This window comes from Neolamprologus brichardi, chromosome 6 (assembly GCF_056152115.1).
Source record: "Neolamprologus brichardi isolate AB-2024 chromosome 6, ASM5615211v1, whole genome shotgun sequence".
Classification (NCBI taxonomy): domain Eukaryota; kingdom Metazoa; phylum Chordata; class Actinopteri; order Cichliformes; family Cichlidae; genus Neolamprologus; species Neolamprologus brichardi.
Genome location: NC_142109.1, coordinates 10,883,696 through 10,895,608, shown reverse-complemented (window position 1 = coordinate 10,895,608; position 11,913 = coordinate 10,883,696). Strand labels below are relative to the sequence as shown.

Here is an 11,913-nt window from a genome sequence, read left to right as displayed (position 1 = left end):
GAATTATACCACGGGGTCAGGTACTTCTGATTAGAGACCTTAGTTTTCACCGGAGCTACAGTATCCAGAGTTGTACGTAGTGAGGAGGTGAAATTATTAACAAGATAATCGACCTCTGTTGGGGTAGCGTTCAGATAGCTGCTCTGCTCTGTGTTGGTACAGGGCATTGACGATGATAACAGTGGCTGGATTATATTCTTAAACTTAGTTACAGCGCTTTCAGAAAGACATCTACTTTGATAAAGTCCACTCTCCACTGCTGCGTAATCAGTTATTGTAAATGTAAATTTTATCAAGAAATGATCAGACAGGAGAGGGTTTTCAGGAAACACTGTTAAATGTTCAGTTTCTATGCCATATGTTAAAACAAGATCTAGAGTGTGATTAAAGTGGTGGGTGGGTTCTTTTACATTTTGAGAGAAACCAATTGAGTCTAACAACAGATTAAATGCCATGTTGAGGCTGTCATTTTTAGCATCAACATGGATGTTAAAATCACCCACAATAATTATTTTATCTGAGCTCAGAACTAAATTAGATATAAAGTCTGAGAAATCAGACAGAAACTCTGTGTAAGGCCCAGGTGGACGATAGATGATAACAAGTAAGACTGGTTTCTGAGTTTCACAGCTGGGGTGGACAATGCTAAGCATCAGGCGTTCAAATGAATTAACAGTCTGTCTTGGTCTTTCATTAATTAATAGACTGGTGTGAAAAATTGCTGCCTCTCATTCGGTCTCATTCGTTTACTCAGCCTGTGGGCATATGCGACTTTAATGAGCCGGTGCTGAATGGACATTAGGCAGAGATTCTCATGCTGGACCGCTCTCAGCTCGGGCATTTTTTTGGCAGCCACTTCACAGCATGGTGTCGAGTTCAGTTGTTAACCACATGTTCAGAGACATTTGCCTCGTTTTAAACGCGTGTTCGCGAAGGTCACGAGAACACAATTAATAAACAGGACGAGCTGAGGAGGTGGACGCTCACACTGTGGACAGAATAAACACGGCGATGCTCCGCTGTGCATGCACTGAATGGGAGAGGAGTCCATGACGTCAGAGCTGAAGGTGGCAAGGTCAGGTCCTGGGTGCCCTCGCGGAGAGCTGGTGTCCTTACTGGAAAAACTCTCCAACAAATTCAGAGTGCATTTGTCGCAGAGGAAATGCTTCAAATGCTATGTTTGTTTGTTTTTTATTGTCAGGAACTGTGCTCGATCAGGAAATCTGCAGCAGACAATTTGAATTAAATCATTACGCTAAGTTGGATTCATGTGCGTAACAAATAACTAGATAAGCACAGATCCCAAAACAAACAAACTGAGAATCACACAGACATCACTTTCACCGTCAACTGTTGTTGGTGTGTGATCCCCCACCCCACTCTCGTCTAGCTCGTACCGCTACTTTTCCGAAGGGGAGAGCAGCAGGCAAGAAAATCGCCAGTCATTTCTCTTCTCGTGCGCTCTTCTATAAGATTGCGATTTTTCCCAATATCACCTGAAGGCATCAGCAGCATGCCGGCACCTGAACCGTTGTGGAGTGGAGCAGCGAGGCAAACCATAGCCCGTAGCTTTTTTCTTTTCTTTTCTCCTGCAATAAGCCACCATGTGTGATGCCTCCGAGCATATCGGAGCTGAAGGCAATGGAACTGTGAGAATAAGCTGAAGAGAGAAAAGTAGCGGATTGCCATCAGCAGAAGCTCCCTCCCGCCTCATCTGAGAGATCCTCGCAAACGAGATTTAGAAAGAAAAAAAGAAAAAAAAACTAACAGGATTTATGTGAAGGGAAGTTTGGGAACGACAACCAGCGCTGGTTGAGCTGGTCTGGTGAGTAGTCTCGAATCTATTTTCAAGAGCATGGCACATGGTTTGATTTGAATTTTTTTCTTTCAAGCGACTCTTGAAACTTTGGACTGAACTCAAAGCACTTTTATTTTAGTAAGCACTAAAAAAGTGAGTATTTTTGTCTGACTTGTGCCAAAAAAAGAACCAAACGCGCAATTACGCACGCTCACAACGCTCACAATCGCGCGCATTGGGTAGTAGTAGTAAGTAGGTTGCATGTTGACAAGTTGTCAAGCTCCATGCAGCACAGGCTTTTTTTTTTTCCTGCAGGCGCACCAGCTGGAGCTCTGCAGTCCGGGCAAGAGCAGTGAGACAGCGCCATCAATCGCATGGCAGCCACACTCCTCTGTGCGTAAAGTGCAGCTTTGGTCTGAGAGGAGCAACGTGTGTGATGATGAGAGGGGTGGTGGTGGCGGGGGTGGGGGTGATAGGATCAGCGCCTTCGTAGCCAGTGTACCAACACTATCAGTCACCCTGCTCTAATGCCCAAACACAGACCCCGGGACGTACTGCTGGCCACTTTATTTCCAGCCGTACCCGGGATATTAAAAAAACAATAACACTAGTGAGAGTAATGAGAAGATCATCTCAAGAACTGATGTTTAAAATGCAACAACACACGCGAGGATTATTATTATTATTTATTTATTTATATTTTTTGCATTTGCACGTTTTATTAGCTCATTTGTCATCATCTGGGAATCCCTGAACTGAGATTTCATTACCAAAATAAGGTTTGTCCACATTCTTACGCTGACAGCTGGATTATGATATAAAGGCTAAGTCAAATTCTTCAGCAGAAAGCGAATATGAAATATTTGTTTGTTAATCATTAGCCAGAAGGCCATGCACAAAACCTGTAACCTAATAAGGCTTGGTCCTTTATAAGGATGACTCCCACCTCAAAAAAAAAGAAAAAAAAGAAAAAGAAAAAGGGGGGGGGGGGGGGGGGCATTAATTTGTCTTGCTGTAAATAAAAGGAGAATACAGAAACGAGGGGGGTGGGATCCATTAGGACTCACACCTCATGAGCCCAGTAGCCTTAATGCTTCCAAACAGCAATTTGGGATAAATTATACTGTGATTTGATTTTCTACTCGTGTAGCCACAATCAGAACACCGTGGAAAGTGAACGTTTGGGGGTTGGAAAGTTTTGAATAATTTTAGCTGAAAGGAATAAGAATACTACAAAAAAGGGGGGCAGGTTACCTTGGGGCTGAAGTGGTAGCTGCTGAATGAAAATTAAAGCGATTCCGCGGAGAGGACCAGAGTTCAGCCTTTCTGGAAATATTTCATATGAGAATACAAGGCGAACCGCATTAAATCAAATCAAAAGGGTCGCGGGTTCAGAGCGGAAAAGGTCCTATCCTGCTGCCAGCCCGGTAAGTAGATCCGGACGTGCGCAGCGCGGAGAGATACCAGGCAAGTGGAGTGTGGGAGAGAAAGGAAAGGAAAGCAGTGAGGGAAAAGAGAGAGCTTGCCTACTGGTGGCAGATGGGGTAACGGAGAGGAGAGAAGTCCACGTAATACCATGCCGAGATTTGGAATACATAAACTACATGCAAAACCCCCAAATCTCCGAATTTAATATTAAAAGAGGTACGTAAGTTGTTGTGTTTTTACTCAGTGGGCTTTTTTTTGGCGGTCAGCGATGTTTAAGCGTCTGCATCTCTGTAACGTGGGAAAAAAAAGTTAGGTCTGCTATTGTGAGGTGCGAAAGAAAAGCAACCGCTGGCTACTTTGGGTGATTCTTTGGAGAACTTTTCGATACAAAGTGAATGTCGAACGTCGTTTTTGATGACGTACGCACACACTTTGTGCTGTTTTGTGTTGGGAATACGTATCTTTTTTCCTACTAACCCCCCAAGCAAATCTCTGCTAAGTGCACGTCTGCCATCGTTTCGAAGTGAATGGCTGTAGTTGGGGGATGGGGTTAGACGTGAAATAGACTCGAGGCACCTAACTCATTTTTTTTGAAACATTTGAACTTTTTTTTTTTTTCAAAATGAAAAACGGCTCGCTGCCGAGAGCATTCAGAGAAACGGAATTTAAACAAATGGATGCTCTTCTGTATCGTAAAGAAAAGGGGTGAAAAATAGCCAGAATTTTAAGTTTTAGTTACAGTTTCTTTTTTTCTGCAGCAGTTGTCCGCAAGCAGATGGTTCTTTTGTACCTGCGGGCTATAGTTTTAGATTAAAGGTGATTGGGGCTCAAACCCTGTCATTTATTAACCCAAACATTAATAATTAAACTAGTGGGGCTGTTTTGTCATGCCAAAAGTAAATATAATTTTTTTTTTTGTTTTGTTGTTTTTACAACGTGCGCACACATAGCAGCGTCTTGCTTTTTATTTGTCTTTGTGGACTCCCACACGGAGCCGGGGACGTTGTAAAGCAGTTGTAAACGAATGAATCCGCAATTTGAAAGCACTTTCTCGGTCATCTGGCCTTCGAGTTTAATTCTGATTGTACTTCGACGAGATTATACAGAGATTATTTTATTTACCACACACCTTTGCCATCATCATCTTTTTTTGCTGCATTTCTGCATGAGTGAAAGTCCAGCATCATTTTGTAGTTACGAGATTGTTCGTAGTGCTTGTGTAGTAATAATATATTAATGAGTATAATCAGATTTCTATATGGCTAATGTGCAACCCAAAAATGTAAATTATAGCACTACAGTTTTCAAAGAAGCCCAAGCTTTTTTTCTTTTTTCTTCAGCTCATTATGAGGAGGCTTTATGACATTTGCGTGTTCAGAAGGGCACCCATGGCAGGCATCTGGCATTGTCACCTGACTGACTGATCTGCTTCATCTTATTTCCACATGAAACCTGTTTAGTCTTTGTCACAATTATCATCACTTGTCATGATATTTAAAGGAGTCCGGGAAAAAAATGTGTGCCATAAATAATGTGGTTTTCAGTATTTTAGCGGTTTTTCCAGCCAACTTAGATGAAGACTGATAGTTGAAAATAAAAATTTCCCCTTAAATGTTATTGTAGGATCCCAATGAAATGTTTCTGCAGGATTATAGCTCTAAAATCCTTTTTTTCTCTCCCTCTCAGGTGGTTCGGTGAAGATCACGGTACGATAATGGGGAAGCACTGGGTTCCACTGCTTGTGCTGCTCCAGCAGCTCCTCTGTGGCTGTGCAGGGAACCAAAGGATGGCGAGGGCCACCTCCATGCAGTTCACGCATTCTCTTTACAATGCCACCATATATGAGAACTCTGCTGCTAAGACTTACTTAGAAAGTCACACCAAAATGGGAATCTTTATCACAGACCCAGAGTGGGACATACGGTACAAAATCATCTCTGGAGACAATGAGAACCTATTCAAAGCAGAAGACTATCTGCTGGGAGATTTCAGTTTTTTGCGAATAAGGACCAAAGGAGGCAGCACTGCCATTCTGAACCGGGAGGTTAAAGACCACTACGTGCTGACTATTAAAGCTTCCGAGAGAAACACCAATTTGGAGTGTCGCACTCGAGTGAAGGTACAGGTACTGGACACCAATGACCTCAGGCCTCTCTTCTCACCCACGTCCTATAGCATCGCTCTGCCAGAGAACACGGCAATCCGCACAAGCGTGGCCAAAGTCACGGCAACTGATGCAGACATCGGTACAAATGGAGAATACTACTATAGTTTCCGGGAATGGACAGACATGTTTGCAGTACATCCAACGAGCGGTGTGGTGACACTGACGGGCAAACTAGATTACTCTGAGACGAAGCTGTACGAGTTGGAGATCCTTGCCGTGGACAGAGGGATGAAGCTGTACGGGAGCAGTGGTTTCAGTAGCATGGCCAGACTTACAGTCAGGGTGGAGCAGGCCAATGAGCACGCACCTGTAATTACTGCAGTAACCTTGGCCCCCTCTGATGCAGACAATGACCCCACTTATGCCATTGTGACAGTGGAGGACAAAGATCAAGGACCAAATGGAGAAATAGCATCTCTGAGCATTGTGGCTGGTGACCCTCTTCAACAGTTCAAGGCTGTAAGAACCAACCCCGGGAGCAGGGAGTATAAAATAAAAGCAGTCAAAGATGTCGACTGGGACAGCCAACCTTTTGGATACAACCTCACTTTACAGGCAAAGGACAAAGGCAGCCCCCCTCAATTTTCATCAGCTAAATTGGTACATGTCACTTCTCCACAGTTCAAAGTGGGCCCTGCTGTATTTGAAAAGGCCATTTACAGAGTCAATCTGAGTGAATTCGCCCCCCTTCACACACCTGTCACTATGGTAATAGCTGTGCCAAAGTATCCACAACTAAAATATGCTTTTAGGCACAAATTTGACAAGAACAGATTTACCATCAATCCAGATACTGGCTTAATCAGCACCGCAGGGCCAATCAATGCTGATATTTCCTCACAATTTCAGTTGGATGTGATTACAAGTGACAAAAAAGCAACAACCAAAGTGATTGTTGATGTGATTGATGTAAATAACAATGCACCTGAATTCCAGCAGACATCTTACAAGGCCAGTGTTGATGAGAATGTACCCATAGGGACTAGTGTGGTGACTGTTAAAGCCACTGATCTAGACAAAGGGGAGAATGGCTATGTGACCTACAGCATTACCAATGTGAATCCTCAGCCGTTTGTCATTGACTACTTCTCTGGTGTCATCAGTACCTCGGAGGTCCTAGATTATGAGCTCATGCCCAGGATTTACAACCTTAAAGTCAGAGCATCAGACTGGGGATCCCCATTCCGGAGAGAGGTGGAAGCATCAGTCATTATAACGTTAAACAACCTGAATGACAATAAGCCTTTGTTTGAAAATGTGGACTGTGAAGTGACTGTGCCGAGAGATCACGGCGTGGGAGAGCAGATAACAACAGCATCTGCCATTGATGCTGATGAACTGCAGCTAGTACGGTACAATATTAAAGCTGGGAATGATCTTGACCTGTTTGAGTTGAACCCAAACTCTGGCATGCTTTCACTGAAGCACTCGCTGAGCGAGGGAGAGGCAGCTAAGGTCTCATTTCATAGTTTACAAATCGTTGCGTCTGATGGCGAACATGAGACTCAGCCAATGATTATGAACATAACTGTCATCACGGCGCGCAAGCCCGTCCAGTTAAAGTGCGTGGAAACCGGAGTCGCTACTATGCTGGCTGAAAAGCTGCTTCAGGGCAGCAAAATCCACACGCAGAATGAGCCGGATGACAACTTCATGGACTTTCACTCAGTCAACCGGTACACTCCTCAGTTCTCAGAGTCTTTTCCAAGTGTTATTGAAGTCAAAGAAGATCTCCCTGTCGGGGCCCGGATTGTCCATTTAAATGCCACAGACTCAGATAGTGGCTTTAATGGGAAGCTAGTGTATGTTATTTCAGGAGGAGATGCAGAAAGCCACTTCATAGTAGATATGGAAACTGGTTGGCTTTTGGTTTACTCTCCTCTTGACCGGGAAACAGCAGATCACTACACCCTCAACATTACAGTTTATGATCTCGGGATACCACAGAAATCCTCATCGCGTCTCTTGGATGTTAAAATCTTAGACACCAATGACAATAGCCCCCAGTTTTTGCAAGAATCTTATTCTGTTGAAATAACTGAGAGTACACCTGTTGGGACTGAAATCATCCAGGTGGATTCAACAGATAAGGATCGAGGTGACAATGGAATCGTCAAGTACTCAATTTTGGGAGGCACAGATCATTTTGCAATCAATGAAAATACCGGTGTGGTGACAGTGACAAAGGCACTGGATCGCGAGCTCCATCCATTTTATGTCTTGAAGATTGCGGCACGTGACCAGGCAGTAAATGAGCCTCAGCTGGTGTCCACAGTGCCCCTCAAAATCACCTTGGAAGATGTGAATGATAATCCACCCAAATTCTTCCCTCCTAATTACCGTGTAAAAGTGAGGGAGGACCTTCCAATCGGTACAGTAATCATGTGGCTGGAGGCTCATGACCCCGATATTGGGCCTTCCAGTCAGGTACGATACAGCCTTATTGATAATGGAGACGGGAATTTCGAAGTAGACAAACTCAGCGGTGCGCTGCGAATTGTTCAGAATCTAGATTATGAGGCAAAACAGGTGTATAATCTTACTGCAAAAGCTAAAGACAAAGGGAAGCCCATATCTTTGTCATCAACCTGCTTTATCGAGGTGGACGTGGTGGACGTGAATGAGAATCTTTACAGGCCTATGTTCCGATCGTTTGTGGAAAAGGGATTTATAAAAGAGGATGCGGTCATTGGGACTTCAGTGATGACTGTAACAGCTGAAGATGAAGACCGAGGCCGAGATGGTGAGATTCGATACTCCATCCGAGATGGGTCTGGCCTGGGGGTATTCTCCATTGATGAGGAAACTGGTGAGTGTCTTTATTCGCTAGATCTATGTGAAGCTTGTGTTGAAAGACCTGCATAAGGAAAGTATTATGCAGCTACAGTTTATTCAGTCATGTTCCACTGTGTGGAATAATGAGCTAAGGGAGTCTTCTAAGAGACGGGTGAAGTTCCCTTTTGCAGTCATTTTTCTTTTTTCGGAGATTTTATGGCAGGAACAGATGGACGAGCTCTCTCTTAGACCTGTGTGGACATTCACAAGTAGGTGCTGGGCTACAAGGAACACTCATGGATTCATTATAAAATGGGTTGCATTTGGAAAACGGTCAAATCTGTTTGACCCAAATCTAAAATGTTAAGCATATATATTTTCAGTATAGTACCAATGGCACGGATTTGCTTGTGGATTTCCTATCATGCTGCAGAAAATATGTTAATACACTCTCAGCTGCCCAGAATGAGTTCAACAGCTGACTCAAATTAGCACACAATAAGCAGTCTGGGATTCTTGGAGTTCCTACCCCAAACATAGCAATCACCTGAGTTGGATGTTTGTGCCTGGCTTCTCTGCATTCCTTTTAAAAGTTAGTAACAACATTTTTGACTTGCTTAATGTGACTTAAATCCCCATTTGAAATTAAATTTCTCTCTGCACTTTACATATTTAATGACTAAATGAGGCAGTGAAACGTAATGCATAATGCAGCGATTTTTCTTGTCACATGTAACCTCAAAAGTTTATAGGTTTCTTAAGAAAGCTGGAAACGTGATCTATCAGTATGCTGCTGACTTTTACTGTTGAGAAAGAGGTTTATATCTTTAGGTTAATGCTTAGTAAGAATTAGATATATGTGAAGTATTCAGTGAGCTGACAGGAAGTCTCCACAGTGAACCTGTTGGGAAATACCTTCTTCTGCCTCGTAAATTTAGCATGAGAAGATGAGCCGTTATGAAGGATGCAACCTCCAGGGCAGTTTGTCAGCTGCTGTGTTTGCGATTGTTTCTGAGGTAGTGGTTGGATGTCTCATTTTAATAAGATTTTTGCTTTATGAAGACAGATGCTGGGATATTTAAAGCTTGAACTAGTGACTGTGCACTTTCATGGATGCATGAAGGAGTTTTCATTGAGTTACTTCCTGTTTTGGTACTTCTATATTAAATGAATCTGGATGCATAGCATGGATTTTAAATGGGTTAATGCCTTACCAGCGTTTCACCAGAGTGTACGGTCTGCAAGAATATTAAACAAATATAGCAAGAAAAGTCATTCATGAGCATGCATACATTCTCTAGTACCAATTACTTGGAAATTTGTTTAGTGATTTCATGCTGTAAGAAAATGCATTGCACGATGATCAGGCCATCAGTCATTAGTGCATCCAAATTACTCCTCTCCTATTGTAATAATGTTCTTATAAAGGCAGTTTTGTGGGAATTTTGCAGGATCATTTATATGATTTGAACTTTTTTTAGGTGTAAAATGTCATCACTTTATCATTATTCAGTTCGACATATGCATTGAATTTCATCACATTTATTGTAGTTTTTGTGACGTTAAGGTAACATCGACTTTTAACCACCAGCTTTTAATCAGTTCAGTACATTGAATTTAAATCTAAAACTGTGCGTCCATGAGTTGAGTCATGTTCAGGAACTTCGGCGATCACAGTGACCTTGACCTTTAACTGCTGGCATCTGATCTGTTCATTGCTGAGTCCCAGGCAGTTTTTGTGGCGAATCTAAAAGAAATCCCTCCATCCATCCCACCGAAAAGGCCCTACACCTCAGTACTGTGATACTACTAATATTACTGTTGATGGCGCCGCATGCAGACCTGTGACTGGCGTCTACGTCTGCCTTTAAAATCCCATGTAGGGCACAGATTCTGGGAGCCTGGTTTGATCTTCTACTTAATCCCTGAGGCCTATATTAAGTGATTATCAGGAGGTGCAATGATAGGATTGTCCTGGGCTGGGTCCTGTTATTATGGATTACATCTGAGGTCAGTAGACAACTAAATAGAGCCAAGGTGGTAATGCCGCTCCTATGATTTCACTAGATGAAGGGTGTGGTGTGCTAAAGCTACCATATGCGTTTAAAATATTGTGCCTCCAAAAGGAAAATATAAGCACGGGTGCGTCCCCACTATATACTCTTCTGCAGCTGCATGTTGTGAATTTTAACCAGGCTGTTTTAAAATCGTTTAAAATTAGAAAACAAGTGAAAAAGTGGTGTGGGGAAAACTGCCAGGAGCCGCACACCTCTAGTTTTGAAATTTGTTTTTCTCAGTGGGAAGTAGTGAAGGCAGAGGGCAGAAGTGTTTTTGCTTTTTACTTGATGCTTGTGTTGCTGAACTTGGGCATGTGTTTGCTAAGAGTACATCAATCACAGTCTTGATCTGCATTGCATTGTTTTGCTCGTTCCATCACCACATGTATAAAACCCAATGCTTTTCTCTTATAGTAACATCCACAGGAAGACTGTTATGTGGGTCACATAGTGTTGCTGTGTAAAGCATAGCACTCTGTAGTGGTTGAGCTAGACGACAGTGAGTGACTCTTGAAGAGTAGGAGTATCTAACAAATCCAAACAAAGGATGTATTGAGACTTTGAGAGTGACATTCATAAACCATCCAAGGAACAAACAAATTATTTGTTTCAGGCACAGATAAAGTAAAAAAAAAGCTGTCCATTGTTGCTGTTTATTGAACACCATCTTGTCTTCATTTACATCAACTCAAAGTAGGAGGAAACCTCCCATGCAAGCCACGTCGTCTTCTTCTATTATGGTTGCTTTCCGTTGGACTGCTCAGGGAGTCCATGGCAACTGTTTGTCCAGACATTCTCTGTGTTATTAAAAGCTCTGTGGTCACTGGATGAGTGCCATCTTAATTTAAACATACCCCTATGAAGGCCCAATTCCTGGGACTTTTCCCATGCTGCACAACAAATCCATTGCTCATCAGTTTAATCGGAAACTTTGCTGATAGTGACGTGATTTTTAACTAGAAAGGACTAAGAGCAAAAGAACTCAGCTTTAGGGCTGTGGGATATGACCAAAATCTCATATACATATAGACATTTATCGTTCCGACAACGGTATCACAAAAATTTTACATTTTCTGTAAATTCTGTGAATCTCAGGCAGCTCGACTTGCGTGAAGTGTTTTCAGCTGTTGGAGTTTTCTTGAAAAAGGTGGCTAGCTACTGTTTTACATGTTGTGGCTCCAGAGGTCAGCGGGTTTACAATTTTGTGGCAAATGGCTCATGCAGTGACTTAGTTTTTTATGTATTTTACAGGTTTGTCTTTAAAAAGGCTTTGCAGTTAGTACTCTAAAAAGACTGAAAGCAATTTGAAGAGAGGCTGCCACTCCTGAGCTTTAATTCCTCAGCTGATAATATGGCTGTGGAGAAATCCACTGGGGAAGTGCGTGTGTGTCATAGGAATTTGTTAGGATTATACCTCTTCAAATTTCACACTCATCACAAATTGATGAGTTTCCAAATAAGCCTGTGCCTTTTATAGAGCCAACCTAGATGGCACTTCTGTCCTTAAGAAAGGCTAAAAATCATTAAAATCACCATACAAGCAGCTGTAGAAACAGTTACATACTGTTGAGGTGAAAAGACATATAAATTCATATGAGGTCAACTTCCAGTGCTAGTTCAAACAGACTAGCAATAAAGCTATGCTTATCTTGATGTACCTGTGCAAGTCTCCACTCCTCCGAGCACAC

The 11,913-nt window shown here is 42.5% G+C and overlaps 1 protein-coding gene across 7 annotated transcripts in view; it reads left to right on the top strand.

The window, feature by feature from the left end:
* The first annotated feature begins 1,464 nt into the window (after positions 1 to 1,464).
* Positions 1,465 to 11,913, top strand: part of fat1a (FAT atypical cadherin 1a) — a 76,620-nt gene continuing 66,171 nt past the window's right edge. For 6 of the 7 annotated variants that reach the window (XR_437116.3, XR_437117.3, XM_006796111.3 and 3 more), the window contains exons 1-2: positions 3,307 to 3,442; positions 4,913 to 8,202. Coding sequence is in view for 5 of the 7 variants with exons in the window: in XM_006796111.3 (XP_006796174.2) it covers positions 4,941 to 8,202 (3,262 nt within the window). In the remaining 2 variants the exon portion in view is untranslated. Of the gene's footprint in view, positions 1,826 to 3,306; positions 3,443 to 4,912; positions 8,203 to 11,913 lie in introns of those variants that run through there. The other variant, XM_006796109.3, reaches the window with a different exon arrangement.